Genomic DNA, 19,756 nt, shown 5'->3' with positions numbered 1-19,756 from the left:
TAAAAAACTATTAGGACGGAAAAAGAATGAAGCCAATGTATGTCTTTATATTTTGTCTCATAGCCCTGATTAGTTTATTGTCATATTTGTATGATTTTGAAAATTAATAAAAGAACACACGGTCTGCTTATACTTATAGTAAATTTCTAACATGACTGTAACATTTAAACATTGTATAGACTGCCAATGTGGATCCTATTTCACACACGCCCTATGTGCGATCTAGTGTGTGTTTTCTGTCATATAGATTCTGCTGAATTCTACAAAAAATAAATTAAAACAAAATGCAAATAATGAATTTAAAACAGACTAATGTTATTGGAACAATGTCAGGCTACTACCTTGTTCAGGAATGTATCCATCAATATCCACATAAAAGAATGATATTTCATTCATCTGTATCTGGTACATAATGCTGCTCTATGTCATGTGTCTTGCAACAGTCAAAAAGTGACACATCATTTCACGTCTTTCACATTGGTGAAAACCTGATAAACCTCTCATTGGTCTCCCATGATTGCACACCTGGCAAGTAATTGTATGATGTCCGCTATTATGAGTAATTTAGTTAACCAGTAAAGAGCAATCAATCAACACAATGGTGGTTAATTCTTTGAAGGGAGGATGTTGTTTTCACACCCGCACTTTATGACAGGGTGTAGTAAGTATAAATTAGTACATTTACACACACTGCCTTCTGACAAATCCACTGTAGAAGATAAAAGTAATTTATCAATCAGTGTGTTATTGGTTAATCCTTTGATCGATGTTTGTTTTTGTAACACAGCTGATAAACCCTTACATGCACGTATTACAAAACATGTAACACATTTGCCACATCAGACCTTAATTAATAATGTTGAGTATTTACACCATACAGGAGAAATGCCAAATGGGAACCTTTGTTGAGTAATCTGAGTGGTGTCACCACTAATTAAACCTGTTATAAATTCATTAACTGACCATCAAGTAAATGATGACAAATAACACGTGTAGGTTTACACCATCAAACGCGAGTTATAGCAAGGAAGATGTAACCTCTGTGTCGCATGCAGACTGAAAACCCTTGTGGGCCGAAACTGTTCTTTGTTACATGAGGAATACATACTGACATTTCCTGTATACTTGGGTAATACTTTTACGTAAGAAAATTTTCAGATTTCTCTACTGAAAGTCGTTGTTTTTAGTTTACGAATTCAAATAATTCAGTGATGTGTTTTTATTATTATAGATAATAAACCAGGGTAGCTACCATAGCTACCAAAGTTTACATATGATTTTTGCTATGACAGCTGGGCTAACCCTCAAAACTATCTAAATATAAAGCTTTGCAATCTTTCGGACTTATATGAAACAAATGGCTTGCTGCGTGCCTGTAGACATCATATTTTCACATGACATGATTAATTATTGAGGTAAAAACACAGAAATAGGATCAAATTGGATCAGTCACTATACCATCCAGTCATCAGAAAAAAACTACTCTGCTTGGATATTTTGTTACATTCAGACAAGGAATACCATGGATATTTTTAAATAATGGCATATGATGGGCATCCAGCCTCCTGACTGTTTATGACGAGGGAGTGGGTGCTGACCAATTTCCAGCCTGGTTTCGTAATGAGGCTGTTGGCAAGAAACATTATTTGCTCCGCATCAGTGCCCCTTTAAGTAAATACTGTATAATATGTGTCATTAAAGCAATATGTTTATGATTGATCATACCAGTTAAAAGTAAAGTGGTGCACACTATCAGGAAGAGACGCCAATGTGAAGTTGGTGGGTTTGCAAGTAGAATTATTTCAATGTACAGTATAAGGTGAGGCAGTGGTACTTACAATGTCCCTTCCTGTACAGAGTGACACAGCTGTACGATGCAGGAGCATGTGTCTACTTCTACTTCGGCTTCAACTACAGAGGAATATCTAACCCAGTTGAAGTGTATGAGAGTATTGAGGTATTGTATGACTTTGGATTCCTTCGTTTACATACATGTGTTATGAAGAGCTTGACAATTGAGCTTGAAGATGTACAATGACAGCTGATTGGCCTTATTGACAGGAAATATTACTAATCTGAAGTCTGTATACCATAACATCACATCAAGACATCTTTGAAATGGAAGCAAATGGATGAATATTGACTCTCAAAATAGTGAAGAAAGAATGTTCCCTGAAATGTCACTGTCTTGTATTGAAATATGTGTATAATGATAAGATGAGATAAGATAAGATATAACTTTATTATCTCGGAGGAAATTCTTTTTGTATCAAAAACAGCCTGAGAAATATGCACAATAATTATGTGTACAAAATGAAAGCTGATGATTCTATACACATTTGTTTAATTGCACATGTTTTATTCAGTGTTGAAAGCGTTTGTGCACAACTTATTTCCGCCCACTCCCATTAGAAAGATGACCAATAATGAATGGACACAGTAATATTAAGACATGTTATTCATTAGTTGAAGTGCTTACTTAGTACAATGTATTTGTTCACATGACTAAAGATATTTTCATTGATAGTAACTGGCAGTGCAGGGTTGCCTTAAAGAATGGTATCAATGTCTTTGTTAGTTCAAAGTCTTGCTTCATGTCAAAACAGCAGCTGACCACTCTTCCACCACAACTGCAAGCTTCACTCTCGGATAAAATAACATGAAAAAGATCTGCATGTAATGAATTATGCGAAAGTTGTTCACTTGTTCACTCTCCTTTCGTGATTCGTCATTCAAGGGGATAATCTGTTTGAAGTCTGACACAAAATGTCTCAATTACATTATGTGGGGAATGCTGTGTGTTTCAGTCAGTCTTAATGATACAGAATGATGACAAGAACATTTTGTGTTTCAGGCTTGTGCTCGAGATGAGATTCTTGCAAATGGTGGCAGCATATCACATCACCATGGAGGTATGCTCCAGTATTTCTTGTATAAATATACAGAGTTAACGGATACTGTCATGACGCTGAATTCTATATAAGCATCAGTATAATATATTTTCTTTAGTAGTATACATAAAACATAACCTTATTATTTTCTTTACTTTTGAGTTAGTTGAGACTGCTGACATGTTTTTTGTTAGTTTCCCTAATTTTGGCCGCCTTTCAAACATAAGACCTAATATGTCTTTCCTTATAGACCTTAAGACCTAATATGTCTTTCCTTATAGACCTTAAGACCTAATATGTCTTTCCTTATGTCTTTGATGTATAGACTGCCTCTTTTGTCATGTGAATAGTGGACATGTGATGATTAGGTTAAGGTGGTCATGCATGATGACTTGGTTGATGCATGTCACCTTTTTCTAGTTACGGAGATTGATACTCATGATGCTATTCCCTTCGTTATCAAAACTGCAGCTTTAAAGAACAATCTATTAAAAGCTTGATGGTTTGATTTCTTGTGTGATACCAAGAAACATGAAAGGATGGTACAGTAGGTCACTATTGTGTTGAACTCTGAAAAATGTATACCTTGGTTGTCTCGATATGACATCTAATTCCCGGCAAAATCCTTCATATTGCCATTATTCAAGCTCTTTTTACTTGATATGGATGTCTCGATATTTTGGATATCTCAATAAAACTTCATTGTCTCAACATGAAAAGTAACCCTTTTAACTCCATATTGCAAAGACACCCAATGTTCATCAACCTTTCATGGTCAAGTATCCGCCTGAACTGAACTGAAATATTCATGAAATGTACTTTTTACACTGATATGTGATAATATGCCCCGGTCAGATGTCTCAAAGTTTGGATAATAGTTTTTCTTGGTCCCATGAATATCGAGACAAGGGTGCTTTACTGTACTTGTTTTTGTCCACAGTACTGTACAGTGTCAGAGTGGGGTATTCATTTTATACATGACAAGGGTACTACAGTAGGCTAGCCCAATAAAACCGATGGAAGGCTCGACTAAGGAGCCACAGTCATGAACAAGCATATGTCCTTGCACATTGCAATATAATGGTGAGTGCAGTAATCTGATCCACAACATGACTGAAGTTTCACTGTGTGTCTGTTGACAGTTGGTAAACTGCGGAAACGCTGGCTGAAGGAGACCATAAGTGAGGTCGGTGTTGGGGCTCTGAGAGCAGTCAAGGAGTACATTGACCCTGACAACATATTCAACAACAAGAATTTGATGATTAAGGACTAGTACAGGAGACTAGAGCTAGGAATTAGCCCGGGGAACAAGTGCACAGAACCAGCTGGAGGACTAGCCAGACGACAACTCAGAAGACTGGCCAGACGACTAACCAGATGACTACCCAAGGGGACTTGTACTGGAGGACGGCTGTTCTGCACTTCCTGGCATCATATATATTCTTTGATTAAAACAAATAATTCATGGTTCAGTTGATTAAATAACATAAGGGAAATGTATCATATGATTTCACCAGTGAAATTTGTGATGGTAATTTCGGCAGAGCTGGAGTAACACATTGTGATGACAGACATTAGATCTTCAGTGTAAGTTTTCAATACAATACAAGATGACACAGGATTCAGTACTTCAATATTGTGTTCTGTACAATATTCCAATACTATTTTCTCTTCAGTATCGTAATACTGAGCGCTGTTCTTTATTCCAACACTGTTTTCTGTTCAGTATTCCAATAATACTATGTACAGTATTCCGATACTGTGTTCTGTCAGTATCTAATCCATGGTTTCTCGCAGTGCTCCAATACTGTGCTGTGTGCAGTATTCCACCACTGTGCTTCACACAGTATTTCAGTACTGTCCATTGTGCAGTACTCCAATACTGTAATCCTTGCAACTCTAGTACTATGTACTTTCAGTGTTCCACTCTGGGGTTCAATTGTTTGCCATTGGGAAAAAGTATTCTCAAAATATGACAGCATTTGTACTGTGTAGGCATGCTTGTCGGATCACTATCAGAGTTTTGACTGAATAGTTTGAATCAGTCATCTTTCAAATATTTAACATCATCTCATTTGACATCATCTCATTTGAATATTATAATTTCACTTAAGTATTATTGTGATCAGGTTTTGAAAATGACAGTGGATTCATATATACTGACTGAATATCACGTTTCATTTGAGTGAACATACCAAGCTTTATTTTTTGTATATGCTCACAATTCATTGACTCACATTTTACAGTGATAACACTACTCCTGTCATAGCAGGGACTGTGGGAGGCTTGTACAGTAATTGTACATATTATGTGTTTCTGACATTGTATCATCCTCAAAGTCCCGGGAAGTGTCCCATGTCTAACAATAGATTTATGTCCCTTTGATGTCAGGATAAGCTGGTCATGATGTGGATATCCCAATTCACGGCAAGATTTCTTATCACAGAAAGGGGTGGAAGGTAGCCCAGTGGTTAAAGTGTTTGTACCTCTATGCCAAAGACCTGGTTTCAAAACCTGCATGGGTACAACTTATGAAGCCCATTTCTCGTGTTCCCTGCTGTGATATTGCTGGATAATACGGAGTAAACCCATACTCAATCACTTGCTGTTGTCACATGAATATTTGGGGTCTGAAGTCTTAGACATGCATCACTTTGGACTTTGGTTTGACATTAATGTGGCATGCCATGACAACTGAAATATTCAAAACTGGCAATGAACCCTTCTCACACTCTCGTACAGGTCGTACCATAGTATATGATTTAAGGAATTGATATAAATATTAATATATGATTTACAGGCAAAAAAGCAGCCAAAGTACATACCCTTCTGTGCTTTATACAATTATGTTGGATTCCTAAGTCTTGTCTTAGAGCTCTGCCTTTTCAGATTTCCTTAAACTGCACATTTAAAAGAACTAAATATCTCACAATAACAAATCTTTCTACATCACTTTTAATGTCAATGAACCTATAGTTGATAGCTGACATGCTAGCATCAATCTCAAGTTAATTCAAGTGACATGTTTGTGGTAACTCCTGTATATTGTCAGGAGAAAAGCATAGGAGATCATTGTTCTTTAGGTGATCATGTAACATACTGCAATGAGACAGAGCCCCTAGGTGTTCACAAATCACAGGTAGCACACTGATCCAACCAACCAAAGACCATGTTAGCCAGGAATAGCCATTACCTGATGATAACAACTTTGAATGTCAGAACTAGTTTATTCTTAGGATTAGTGCAAATGGGAATAAGTTCATGATGGAATCTGTCATGAAAGCTGACAACTTAATTGCATTTGAGGAATACAGGTAACAAATCTAGACAGAATTAGCTTGTATTTTTAGAACTCATACAGAAGGCTTGATGTTTTCTGATGCCAGATAGTTAGATTCCTCTTCTCTTTCATTGTTGTGTCTGTCACACAGTTCAGTTCATATCCACTTCCTTTCTTTGAGACAGTTTTAATTTCACTTCATCCTAGTGTATTCCATTTTTTAATGATTTGTACTTTCGTATGTGCATTATTTCACTATTTTGATTTATCTCCACTTGCTTAGGGCTAAAACTTTTCATGTTTTGCAGTCTTTGCCTTTGATGGTTTGTGCTGCTTGCGGTCGTTAAACTCAGAATTAATGTCATGCCTTTTGATATCAGATGTATGGACACAAGCTGATTGAAAATTGTAAAGGTTACATATTTCTTGATGATTTTTCATATATTTGATATCAGAAGACACAAGGTTAGTGTTCTATTTATCGTCCACAATCACTCTTGCTCTTTTTCAGTAAGTAACCAGTGTCTTTGTGTACAGCTAACAAGCCTCAATGGCAAAGAAATGAGAGATGTCATTTGATTGTGATACCTTGGTAACCAATGACACCACAATGGCCTAAAAAACATTGTGATGTTATTTCTTGAGCTTGGTCGCAACCATGTGATGTCATCTGTGGAAGCCAGTTTGGGGTAATACATTGCTATGCTTCAACAGTTGAGAACTTAACAAGATATGTTTGCTGCCTGAAAAATGTCCACATTGCTGTTACATCTTCATCAAATGACAGATTTAATGGCTGTTATAGGCTCATCACTTTGTACAGAAATTTGACTGTGTGCATAATGAACAACTGTTTATTGTAATTCTTTTAACTAACCTGTGTATAAATCATTCAGAAATACATGTTTTTTGAAGGATAATAGTGTGTGTATTTCTTTGCCAGTAAGATGAAAAAATATGTGCAGAACAAAAGTAACACTTGTTATATCTGCCAGTCTGTTATAAGCATGTTCGTTAAATACATGTACATAGTTAACTGTTATACGTTTATTTAGCAGACAGTTTGGTTTGATTCTGAAAGCCTCAATGGATTAACTATCAGACTGGAAAATGACCACATTGGAAAATGTCATTTGTCTTTTGTACATGTTTTGTAATATTATGACCTACTGAACGCGGTGAGACCATGTGTTGTTTTAATATATAAAATCCAATGTTCAGATCCTCCACATGATCATTCACTTTCAATATAGTACTGAAATTATAAAAAAAAAGTCGAGAGTACAGATGTTTCCAATCTGAAAAGAGGAGGGCCAGGTATCAGTCCTTTAATGTATCAGACAGAATGTTTTTGTTCGTAATTTAATACCTAAATTGGCAGCCAGTGAATCACTTAGCCTGAACCAGAGTCCTGAGTTCGATGTCATGAGCAACACAATCCACAACTTCAGAGTACAATGACATGCAACTGGTCTACAAGTTGCATTTTACAACCAGTATGGAATGCTGGGGAACAGTTTTAAATTCATATCCCCCCTAAAAAGATATAATGATGTTGGTTACCGTTCAGGACTATAATTTAGTTTAAACCTGCACACCTGTGACCATTCAGAAATCATTTTAAGACTGTAGTTCTTCTGAAACCACTGAGAATAAATGATGATGCCTTGTTTCTCCATACTTACGCCACAAAAAGGTGAGGATTTATGGACGTCAACTTCTTTGTTTTTAGGAACAAAAATAAAAAAAATAGAGAAATTGACATCCATATCATGTCGCCTTTAAGCATATCACTTGTAAGTGCTGTTCAAAGACTCTTGTGTCACAAATTCCCTGTTTCACACCAAATTATGAAATTCTAATTGGACAGTGAAAGTGCAAATCTGCTTCTTGACATTTGAGATGCAAAGATACCTCAATAGATACCAAGACACCTCATTGGATTTTCCATAAATTTATTACACAGATGCTGAGTGATAATGATAGCAACAGTGTTTTGTGTCTATCACATTACAAAATGAGAACATGGCAAAATATACATAGCAAGTTAGGAGACAGAGGCTAGGTAGTCCTTGATCTCCGATGGCGAGAGACGATGGAACCCATCCTTGTTACAGATCCCTATCTCTATATTGTCCTCCGTCATCTGTCCTTCAAAGCTCTCCTTCAGTGTCAGGATGGAGGTGTGGACAGCATCCTCCAACTCCAGGGTTTCACTGTACCTAAAGACAGAACATGAACAAATACAATCATTTCTTCATTGTCATAACACAAACCATCATCTTCATCATGAACCGAGTGAGGTAATATTTAACGTCACATCGGCAATATCTCAGCCATATCATGACGAAAACAATTTATATAAGAAAAATGAAAACATTTTGAAGAATGAAACCTGTCACGATGGACAGTAAAAATACTAGGGTATCACAGATATGGGTATAAAACATTCTAGTAATTAAAGCAGACAATACAATATAAAACATGGGCTATAGATAACCACCAACTGAAGTTATTCACATAAGAATGAAATATACACCAAAGCATAAACATCTACCTGTGACACAGTTTCAATATTATACTGGTTTGCAAATTTTTCCAAATAATGTTTTGGGAGACAGAAATGAAAATATATTTAGGTAGATAGTTTTGCTTTAATTTCAATGGCATAAAGGCAACCTGTGCCAGACTAAGCCCACTAGCACATACACATACAACATAAAGTAATGTCTTAATGTTGATATTAAACAGGCAATATGGATATTTGACTGGTATAGGTGACTGGTATGTTGAAATACCAGTGCTTGTGGTGAACATCATGGATGTAAACAACTTACCTCTTCTCAAGGAATGTTTTTCCATTGATCTGATTCTTGCCCATAGCTGTGGCCTTCCATGCAAAGTATGCTCCCTGGAAAAATGACAGAGACAGTCAACATAGTTCAGCCTTCTATAGGAACCATAATCCTGTGTAAGGGTAAATTTTACAAGGCATGCAAGACTACAAGCCTGAGTTTTGTATTACTACTAACAAGACAATTCGGCATTACAGATGGGTCACACTGACACAGCTAAGGTCATACATACAGAGGGGTCACACTGGTAGAGGTAAGGTTTCTCCTCGTTTTCATCCCATCCAGCAATAAGCAGAGAAACTCCAAATGGACGCACACCTCTGAGGTCAAAAGAGAAAGATTCAAAATATATAAACACTGTTACATCAAAACATCAAACATGCTTATGACATCAAAAGACTGCAGTGAAGGACTGAACTTATTGGACAACTCATAATTTCTTCATAGTTCTTATAAATTATGCTAGATGCAGTTAAGGTGAAATGGACTTTCACTTTCTTTTGTTATAATTGTCTCTTGCTACTCTTGCTACTCAAAACATATTTCTCTCTTCTACCTTCTCAACCTTATCATTTGTGATATGTACACACAACAACTGTATCCTTAAATGTTGCAAGCTGCACAATTCAACACCTATGAATTGTCAATATGTAAAACAATTAATACAGACAATTACACTAAGATAGGTGCAGTAGACGACATGACACTGTACAGAAGATTGTACATTGATATCATTCGGAAAATTTATACATGGATACTGACATCAGAGTAATTCTGTATGTATTATCTTTTTATCTTTAAGTTTAAAACAATTAATCTAGACAATATTGCTAAGATCAGTGGAATAGAGAGCCTGTCACTGTGCTGAAGTTAGCGTAGCCGGATTAGTGTGAGATCATTACCCTGACTGTGTGAACTCCTGCATGACTGTGGCTACTCTCTGCACCAGCTGGGCAGTGGGGATCTGCTCCTGGTAGGTCAGATAGTACTGCTGGGCCAACTTCCGTGCTCTTCGTACAAGTACTCTGGAAAGTTCCAATATCTTATTTTAAATAGATTATATAGTAATATATTATTTTAAAATAAGAAACCACATAAAACTTGCTCAAAAGTAACGGTATTATATTCTTCAAATCAGAGTGTAGCATATCTGTAGCCAGTGATTCACTGAAAAAATATGGCATACTGCTGTACCAGATGTATTTCATTTGATTTCAACTCTAATGACATAAACACAAATATTACTGGGAAAGGTGAGATACTCGGGAACACCTTAACAGCTTGTGAGTGAGTTGGGTTTTTCACAAACTTGAACAATATCTCTGAAACTGAGATGCATCACACACTTAAGTTGAAGGAAAACTTAAAGTGATGCAAGTCTCTGACTTTGACCACACGAGTGAAACCCTCAAGTTTGGTCATGGTAATAACAAACCTATAAACATAATCTGGGCGAACTGGGATTCAAACTCAGGATCACCAGTTCTGGTATGCAACAGAAACTTGCAATGTTGCAAGTATTTGGGCTACCATATCCTGGTCCATCTGTTTAACTATCATGATAAAACTACTCTTGGAAAGTAATTCTAGAGACAAGACCCTGACCCCTCCCCTTCTACTCTGATTGTCACATTACCTGTAGTCTGGCCCCATTCCACTGTAAACCATGCCAATATTCTTTGTGATGGATTCCACCTTGTTGATGCTGTGTTCATCATAAAGAACAGATTTTTGTTTCTTCTCTGTTGCCAGGACAACCCCATTTGTTGCTACAATATAAACATGGAACAATGGCACAATTGCACATAATATCTACACCTGAAAAGTAAATCTTGGTCTGTAAATCATTATTGGTAATCTTCATCTGAAGAATTTATGTCACTTGGCTTTCAAACCAACTCAAGAAAATAATGTCAACATTACTTGAATGGATATATCACATCACAAAAACTGAATCACTAAATAAGATCTTTTTTCAAAGTACATTTGACAACTAATGGGGAAAACTCTTAGATTTAAATTTTCAGGGGGCAAGGTAAAATTATGGGTATTCATAATCTTAACTTCACTTTATTCAACAATGTTCAATTTATCTTCTTGTTTTAAGTGAAATTCATTGGTATGTATTCACTGCCAACAGACAATACAAGAATCAGTATGTCATAGTATTCTTGTGGACATCCCTATCTTCCAAACGCCAAATACTACATGATCTTTTGTAATAACGATTACATGTATCAAAAAACTTTAAATGACCTCAGTAAATTTATTCAACTTAGGATAAAAGTTGTTAACATATGGTCATGGTTTCTGATCGTTGTTATTGGTTTGTTTTACAAAGGGGTTTTGCACATTAGATGTTACGTGTCACTGGTTGTTCTTTGTCTCAGTTCAGTTTCTTCCACAGAGAAACAGAATATCATACAGAGCATTGACAGAATTATCCACCAGGCTAACAGAAAGTAGTAGTAAGTTTTAAGTCAATACGTGATCTGAGGTGAAATTGGGTTTGACATTCTGACACACATATGACACACACTGTGAAAGGCACATTTCCACTCACCTTTGATGCCAACAGAGGGGGCACCTGCTCCTACTGCAGCCAAGGCATACTCAATCTGCACCAACTTCCCAGAGGGGCTGCAATGAACAAAATCATTTTTCATCATAGCAGCAATCTCATTGTAGTTACAATCTCTATCTGTGACCATCACTGTATGATCAATTCATTACAGAATTCAAAGTACCTCATTGTTATTTTTGGATGAATGATGAGGTAGCTAGACCCATTTTACCATTAAAACACATTGCGAAGAAAGATGAAGCATGATATTGTTTAGAAACTGTCTGATGATCAAAGTCCAGGTGGACTGATTATTCAAAAAGTCCATGTCAAATTGGAGGTATAAAAGTTAAATTAATGAGTTATTTTCAAAGCAAATTTTCCCAATTCCATATTTTAACTTTAAACTTTTGTGCTACGTTTATATTGACTGCCGTGATTTTGTGTTCACTGAGCAGACTGCAGTATTCTATATTGGAACTCCTTTAAAAACATCCAAAGTTTATCCTCCTCAGAATAAAATCACAATGGAATGACAACAAATCATGACAGGTTAGTCAGTGCTTGCAGCATGTGTAAGTTACTGTGAAGTACAGATCATTACCTCAATGAACACAAAGAGCATCCATTCTAATAATGGTTAATTTTGCCAACTCATTCAACACAATTTGTCACTTTCAGTCGAAGTGTAGATTATGCAGATAGATGTGGTATGACAAAAATAGCCATAATGATAACTTGTTCTGATGATATACAAATGTGGAGAAATAATACAACAGGGATCAGCATAACCTTTACACCCATAGAAAGTAACTTAGAACATCTTGAGGGACAGTGGTGACTGTTACTTTGTTTTAGTATAAAGGTAAGAATGACAACTTTTCACTGATTCATTTTAAGTGTTATGAGGTAATGTACAATGCCAATGTACATTACAAATTAATATGGTGAGTGAGTGAGTTCAGGTTAATGCCGCTTTTAGCAGTATTCCGGCAATATCATGGTGGGGTCACCAGAAAATTGGCTTCACCCATTGTATCCATGTAGGGAATCGAATCTGAGTCTTTGACATGACGAGCGAACACTTCAAACACTAGGCTACCCCACCGCCCCTAATTAATATAGATATTAAGGTAGCACAATATATATCCCACTGAAATAAATATGTTTTACAGTGCAAGGCATTCAGCAGTAGGTATTTAATATTCATACTATAAGGGTATCCCCTGCAGCAGATTTGAGGTACTGAGTGAGTGGGTTTAGGTTTACGCTGCACTCAGCAATATTCAAGTTATGTGGCGGCTGTCTGCAAAGACATTGTCTACACAAGACAGTCAAATGATCAACATCATGACCACTAATCCATGCAATTGGGATACGATGCCACAAGTCAACCAAATCAGCGAATCAGACCATCCGATCCCGTTTGTCGCCTCTTACGACAAGCATGGGCTACTGAAGATCAATTTAGGTATTTGGTACAGTTTAAAGGTGTCCGTTATAGGGGGTATCTGGTACAGGATATGGGTGTTCACTAAAGTATGAATGTAACCAAAACGACAGTTTTCTGATGTACAATCCCTATTATAGCATCATCTACAGTACAAAACTGTTAATATGCTAACCGCTACAGAAGGAATCTGTTACTATACAAGACAAGAACAAGTGCATCCATTAAAGTTGACATCTGGTACAGTATATGACATCCAACGGAGTAGATATCCGTTACAGTATAAGGTTATTCACAACATTATTATTACTAGGTTTACATTACAGCACCATGGTACATGGTATCATACCTCTTACTGTACCGGATAGATGGTATCCGGTGCAGTATAAAGGTATCTACTAAAGTAGATTTCCAGTACAGTATAAGAGTGTCCACTACAGTATGTATATGATACAATATAAGGGTATCTAACACACTGCAAGGGTTTTCTCTTCGAAAGGTATCTGGTACAGTTCAAAGGTACGCTTAAGTACAATACCAATGTATGCCATGCAGAGGCATTTTGTACAGTACATGGATGTCAACTAAAGTAAGCAACTGGCAGTGAAACGATGTCCGCTAACACTACATGTTGTGTATAGGTATTAAGGGTATCCACCATAGCATTGGGTCTCCATAGCATAATTAGAAATCAGGGTGTCTAGAAAAATGTATGGTTACTATTGGTTTCATCTCATCCTGAATTTAGACCCGAATGACTACGTAAGATGTAACAAAAACATATTACTGATAATGTACTGTATCTCTGTTGATCTTGATGCCATAAGCATGTCACCTGTAGGATATTCCATGTGTATGAGAGTCATTTCACCTGGATGATATTCCACCTGTATGAGTATGATTCCACCTGTATCGGTGTTGTCCCACCTGTATGAGTGTCATTCTACCTGTATGAGTGTCATTCCACCTGTATACATGTTGTCCCACCTGTAAGACCAGTCATTCCACCGGTATGAGTGTTGCACGCATGCACACATTCATGCACTCCATCACCCACAGACTCTCTCATGTGTACACTCTCTCAACCATTTACGAGAAAAAAATATTGTTTGCTACAAAGACCTATTTCCATAAATGTATGGGCATGTACAAATGTACTGAAAATAAAACTGGTATGCGTGATGAATTTAATTTGTGGTCTATTTTATTTGTGAATTCATACATTCGCAGCATGAAATAGGTCTGTAAAAATTAATTTCTTTATAATCCTGGCGACTGACGTATATCAGATATGTATCGAGGGGCCATTTTGACCTGTTCCCTCATATTATGAATAAATTGTAATAACTACATTAGAAAGTACATAAATATATTGCAAATATACCTACAAATAACATCTGAAGCATAACTTCATTTTTCAAAGATACAAATTTTGACTCCACACTGGAGTATTGCGCAAAAGAAGTTCTCTATTGTAAATTAATATGTCATCATGGAATTATTTTACTAGTTATAATTTCTCGCGAATATATGCTAGGTTAACATAAACTTAAATTAGGATTAGTTTTCGTGTGAATGTCAGCATTATATAAACGATAAAAGGGCCGTCGTGCATATAACAGACCTATATACACGACATTGTCTTGTGTACATAAGAGCCTTATAAGTTATATACACGACGTCGCGTATATATAGCCACAGCCAAAATATTGCTCCTTGCAAACAGGAGAAGGTTTGCCTTCCCTTGTGTGGCTTTCTCAAATGTTTGACAATTGTTACCGGGGATAATAACGACATGTAGTTATCATCTATCAATAAAAGAAGGCAAATATCTACCTGAAAGTGGTCAACGAAAAGCTATATCTCTCCGTCATGATGCTGGGTTGACTGCGACTGTATCACATAAGAGCAGTCTGGATTGGGCGAGAAACCTTTTCCTATCCAATCAGCGTTTAGTTTACTGAAGCAATTGTCGGCGTACAAAATGGCGACGACCACGAGCATGACTAGAGTTTTAGCAAGACTGCAGCATTCGAAAGAAATAATACTGCAATGGCTATTTCGCAACCAACCGCCTGGTGAGAATAGATCGCTCAACTGCTCCAATATGTCACGTTTGCAAACCTTCTGATGCTGAAATGAAGTAAATTGTCACTTCCTCTGTGTTTCTCGTCACTAGTGTCTCCCAAATTCGTGGGTTTTCACGTGTCTTTGAGGTTGACCTCAGAATGACCACTTGCTCTTGATTGTCAGTTCTTTCGCTTTTACATATTACGAAGTTAGTGATGGGATGGGGATGATTGATCGTAATTAAAAGGATCTACCGAAAAAAGTTCTTACAAGAACATATCAATGGCAGTTTGGAGTTTGTTAGTATTATGTAAATGATATATGGGTTTTCAGACACTTAATAATGCCTTGTCTGTCTCACTACATGAACATCTGTAAAATACCTTAGAGATAACTTTGTCCAAAACACAAGCCATTATTGATGAATTAAAATATGTGTTTGGTGCAACACCCCATTTAGAGTTTGCCCCCAAACCTGAGTCTAATCTTTTTCATCATATTTGATTGTAAAATTCCTAAAGTTGAACTTTTATCAAGTATCTGTTGACTGAATAGACTCGACGTGACTGATATGTTATAGTTTCCAGTTGAAGTTGTATGTCATTTTACAAAGTGAATGGGCTTGTGCACCAATCTAGATAACAGTTTCTGTACATACATTCAGCCATTGGCTTGTGTAGTGAGAATTCAGAATTTACCATAAATTGTTTCCCTGAAATATTGTGCTCATCAGTTAATTAATTAATTAATTAAAAAAGGTTAGTTATGGTGCAGCTGATGGTCAACTGACAAGTGTAAGTGTTAACAAAAATAACAACTTACAAGGCAGACAGCTAATTCTTATAATAGGAATAACAACAGATAATGTAATCTCATTACAGGTATGTATGGAGCCCTAGCCTATGATGTCACCCCGTCTCTGCCAGAGACTCATCAGTACAACCAAAGCCCAAAGTCTGTCCTGGGATCCATTCTAGACAGTATACTGTGGGCAGTACCAAGGAACAGACGATCACTGGAGAGAAGACTGACCAGGAAACATGCCATGACCAAACACTTTGAAGCTGCAATACCTAAGAAAAATATCATTGCATGTCTAGAATGTGGTCATTGGCATGAAAAACATACCATCTGTGGTAAGAGATAACTTTAATCAGTTGATGTTATTGTTCATGTTTGGATTTGAGAGAGAAATAAATGAGTGAGTCTTGTAAATTATTGAACTAACTTAAGGCTGCATAAAAAAATTAAATGTTTCTCGGGCACATTTTTTTCAAAAGTGACGAGGACAGTAGGACTTTATTTTTAACTATTGAAAGAAAAAAAGTGACAGAGGAACATGTTTTTATTTTTTTCTCTCAGAAATACAGCTTTGGCACTTTAACACTTTAGCACATGTTAATGAGTTGTAGATTCAGTCACACTCATTCTTACAGACACATATTCTTATAGTGGACAAATGTAAAATTGGGACACAGCCGAGTCAAAATTAGTTTTTTAATTGGCAATGAGAACTTATTATGTGCACAAGTGAAAGTGACATGCAGATGCCCAAGAAACATTTCACTTTTCTAATTTAGCCTTATTAACATGACAAAGTATCTAAACATTCAGTGCTGCTTTTTGATTTTCCAATCCTTCAGTTGCTTTGAAGATAGAGTTGTAGGTCGCACAGACCACATTAACTCTACCGACATTCACCTATATGTTGTCTTTGATAAATATTAATATGCATGTTACTGTAGGAAAAGTATACTTTCATTTTCTCTCGTTTTACCAGCCTAGCTATCTGACAACTCTGTGCAACATAAACTTACCAAGACTGATGAATTACACAAGCCACGGGTTAATTTGACATGTCTGAGGACATTGTTGAGCAGTAATCTGTAAACAAGCTGGAATAATACCAATGCATAAAATTATATTCATTCAGGAAGTTTTTATGTGGCATTTAAAAATGGTACACATAAGGGGGCAATGTATGGATGTCAGTATCTGTAATGAGAAACACGAGTCTCTATGTTCTTACTCTTTCCTATTCCTTTAACTGCTGAAGGAGTAAGAGTACATTCATACAAAACATTTTACTAATAAAACAGAAGCTCACATCTAGATTTCCCCATCTGTGTGTCATGTTGAAATACATTCAAGGAATTTCTGGATGAGTATAGTTAAGTGTATTTCTGATCTATACTGTCATGCTAACATTGAACTGTGATGTTTCAGGCAACTGCTACAAGAAGGTGAAAGAAGAAACAAAGCAGCTGAAGGCAGCCATGGGTGATGATTTCCTCTACAATATTCCCAGGCAGGAGATCCAAGTGATGTATGAGGAGGAAAGAGATCAGCGCCAAAAGTATAAGGGGAAATATATCATAGAAATGGACAAACCAAGGCCACAGTGGTTCCCTAGAAACTTGATGGTTCGTGGGAAGGGGAACACATAAAACATTTACCTTTCATTAAGCCCTACACCTCCTCCCTGTGATACTAACACTGAAGTGACCACTGTCATGTGGTAGAACAAAAGTCTACCCCAGATTGTATGCAGTTCACAGAAATCATTCCTAAACTGTGTTGCTAATGATGGGCAAGTCCAGTCTATTGTCTAAAACTGGTTTAGCATTCAGTATGACTTTAGTGATAAGTTCCTTTCAGAGAAAGATGGCAACCTTGCTCTGAAAAATTTCACAGTGCTTTGACACAAATGGAACTAACACAAAGTCATGACTTGTATGGCAAATATTATTGAAACAGATTCATTTTCTGTGAAAAGATACAGCTTTAAATATGACTCTTGTGGGAATCTTCCTTCTGAGAGGATGGCAACCATTTGCTTTAAAAATGTAATGGTTGTTTATCACAAACTACACATTTAAATGCACATTGACAAAACCATGATGCTGACAGTAAATGCTGATTACATGCATTGGTGGATTTCAACAAATAACTCCATACTTAGTCCAGTTTCAAGCATGCTGCCACTTTCGTATATGAACTGAAGCACATGGGATGGGAAACTGATTTGGTACCAAATGGAAAGGATTTACAAACAGTGATGGTACCAAGGGAAGAGATCATCTCTGGTAACTAAACTGGGACAGGGTTGATTTAAGTGAACTTAACTTTCTGGGTTAGATGTATCTGTATCCTTATGTGGCAAAGACCCCATTGGTTACATGTATAATAGTTGCTGAGTGAAATGTTGATATGAATGGTGTGTGTAGACACTTCTGTCCATGATGGTGAAGTGGTGACTTACAGGATGCATTGTGGTACAGGACTTCACATTAGAAAGTCTGTGTCATAATCATAACATTAGTGCTATAGATGTGTGGGACAGATGCATATGCAAAAATCAATTAAAACTTTGAATCCTTGAACATGAGTTTTGTTTCTTTGTTTGTTGTGAGCGTCACACTCAACATTAGACCAAATGTATGGTGGCATTCTGTAAATAATACAGTCTTAACCAGATATTCCAGTGATCAACAGCATGAGCATCAGTCTAGGTAATTGAGATACAATGACATGTATCAACCAAGTCAGTGAGTCTGATCACCCGATGTTGTTAGTCACCTTTACAACAAGCATTGTTTGCTGAAGATCAGTTCTAAGACAGATCTTCACAGGTGCTTGAATATTTGTGTTAATATCTGCAGCACATCAGGATCAAAGGTCCAGCTGAAGTGCTTAGTGCTTAAAACATGGTAAACGTTTTGGATGCTTCTGGCACCCAGCATTAATGGGTACAAGGACTGGTCGGCTCAGGATCAGTATGGTGTGTCAGAGTGGGGTATTTATGCTAAATGCAGCATGGTATCTCAGTGAGCTAGCACTCAACAACTAACTGAAGGCTGGGCTTGTACAATCAGACATGCATACATATCATCATATTGTCATATGAGTGAAATATTCTTAAGTACAACTTTAAACCCCATTCTACTTCACCAAGTAAACACATGCATGCTTTAGACCAGTACCAGAGGTTTGGCATAGTACCTATATATGGTATTACAGTATATCACAACAAGAAAAGCTGAACATGCAATACATTTCGCAACATGTATCGCTGGGCATACTGAAGATATGATGGATTTTAAAACTGAAGAAGTCAGAGCATAAAAAGGTATAGTGGGCATGCAGGTCATATCTGATAACCATAGATATATTTCTGGGTTACATATTCCTTTTTTTATTCTGGACCACAATGTTTTGGGGCTTGTTCCAGCCCCATCATCAGGTAATGCAGTAAGGCTAACTGTTAACTGCCCGTGACATGTCGATGCTTATGACGTCACAATGCTATGACGTGGTAAGCAATGTACAGATCCTTATTATAAAACATTGTTGATTGGTTTACCTATGTACAGAAACTTTTCTATAAATGTATAGAATGTGAAGTATTACTAACAGCAGTGTGTACACAGAAATTGATGTTTATACATGGGAACAGTGACGAGGTAGGGTATGGTCTTTTTATTGTGTTATGTAATATGTATTCGGGAGGTACACCCCCTGATCCCTATTTATTCCTGTTCTTTTGCGTCTGATGAGTATAGCTTCCATCAACTTGCTTGTCCGCCAGTCACTGATGTTTTTCATGAGGATGATCAGGATTAATCATAATGTGTTGGGAAACTGCAG

At 36.8% G+C, this 19,756-nt stretch overlaps 3 protein-coding genes across 3 annotated transcripts in view; 2 read left to right on the top strand and 1 right to left on the bottom strand.

Annotated features, from left to right (window-relative positions):
- Nucleotides 1-7,088, top strand: part of LOC137297692 (alkyldihydroxyacetonephosphate synthase, peroxisomal-like) — a 29,057-nt gene extending 21,969 nt beyond the window's left edge. The window contains exons 18-20 of the mRNA XM_067829615.1: nucleotides 1,858-1,957; nucleotides 2,855-2,912; nucleotides 4,034-7,088. Of these exons, the coding sequence (XP_067685716.1) occupies nucleotides 1,858-1,957; nucleotides 2,855-2,912; nucleotides 4,034-4,164 (289 nt within the window). The 3' untranslated portion in view covers nucleotides 4,165-7,088. The remainder of the gene's footprint in view (nucleotides 1-1,857; nucleotides 1,958-2,854; nucleotides 2,913-4,033) is intronic.
- A 1,021-nt stretch (nucleotides 7,089-8,109) lies between these two features.
- LOC137298059 (proteasome subunit alpha type-2) lies at nucleotides 8,110-14,963 on the bottom strand. Its single transcript, XM_067830109.1, has 7 exons — nucleotides 14,876-14,963; nucleotides 11,590-11,666; nucleotides 10,663-10,795; nucleotides 9,929-10,051; nucleotides 9,259-9,346; nucleotides 9,009-9,082; nucleotides 8,110-8,393 (listed from the first exon to the last, which is right to left on the bottom strand). The coding sequence occupies exons 1-7, from the start codon at nucleotides 14,911-14,913 to the stop codon at nucleotides 8,219-8,221; spliced, it is 708 nt and encodes a 235-aa protein (XP_067686210.1). The 5' UTR covers nucleotides 14,914-14,963; the 3' UTR covers nucleotides 8,110-8,218.
- A 35-nt stretch (nucleotides 14,964-14,998) lies between these two features.
- On the top strand, nucleotides 14,999-18,492 carry LOC137298060 (large ribosomal subunit protein bL32m-like). Its single transcript, XM_067830110.1, has 3 exons — nucleotides 14,999-15,117; nucleotides 15,991-16,245; nucleotides 17,336-18,492. Exons 1-3 carry the CDS (start codon nucleotides 15,024-15,026, stop codon nucleotides 17,554-17,556), a joined length of 570 nt encoding a protein of 189 aa, XP_067686211.1. The 5' UTR covers nucleotides 14,999-15,023; the 3' UTR covers nucleotides 17,557-18,492.
- Nucleotides 18,493-19,756: the final 1,264 nt, after the last annotated feature.

Source organism: Haliotis asinina, chromosome 10 (assembly GCF_037392515.1).
Source record: "Haliotis asinina isolate JCU_RB_2024 chromosome 10, JCU_Hal_asi_v2, whole genome shotgun sequence".
NCBI classification, from domain to species: domain Eukaryota; kingdom Metazoa; phylum Mollusca; class Gastropoda; order Lepetellida; family Haliotidae; genus Haliotis; species Haliotis asinina.
The sequence above is the reverse complement of the archived record's forward strand: the minus strand, read 5'-3'. Positions and strand labels throughout refer to the sequence as shown.

Bases quoted from the DNA above. Each gene is read 5' to 3' on its own strand.
- LOC137298059 (XM_067830109.1), bottom strand. From the start codon at position 14,913: ATGACGGAGAGATATAGCTTTTCGTTGACCACTTTCAG. The intron at 11,667-14,875 runs GTAGATATTTGC...TGTTCATTGCAG, and splicing joins TTTTCGTTGACCACTTTCAG to CCCCTCTGGGAAGTTGGTGC. The intron at 8,394-9,008 runs GTAAGTTGTTTA...TTCTGTCTTTAG, and splicing joins AAAACATTCCTTGAGAAGAG to GTACAGTGAAACCCTGGAGT.
- LOC137298060 (XM_067830110.1), top strand. From the start codon at position 15,024: ATGGCGACGACCACGAGCATGACTAGAGTTTTAGCAAGACTGCAGCAT. The intron at 15,118-15,990 runs GTGAGAATAGAT...ATCTCATTACAG, and splicing joins ATTTCGCAACCAACCGCCTG to GTATGTATGGAGCCCTAGCC. The intron at 16,246-17,335 runs GTAAGAGATAAC...GTGATGTTTCAG, and splicing joins TGAAAAACATACCATCTGTG to GCAACTGCTACAAGAAGGTG.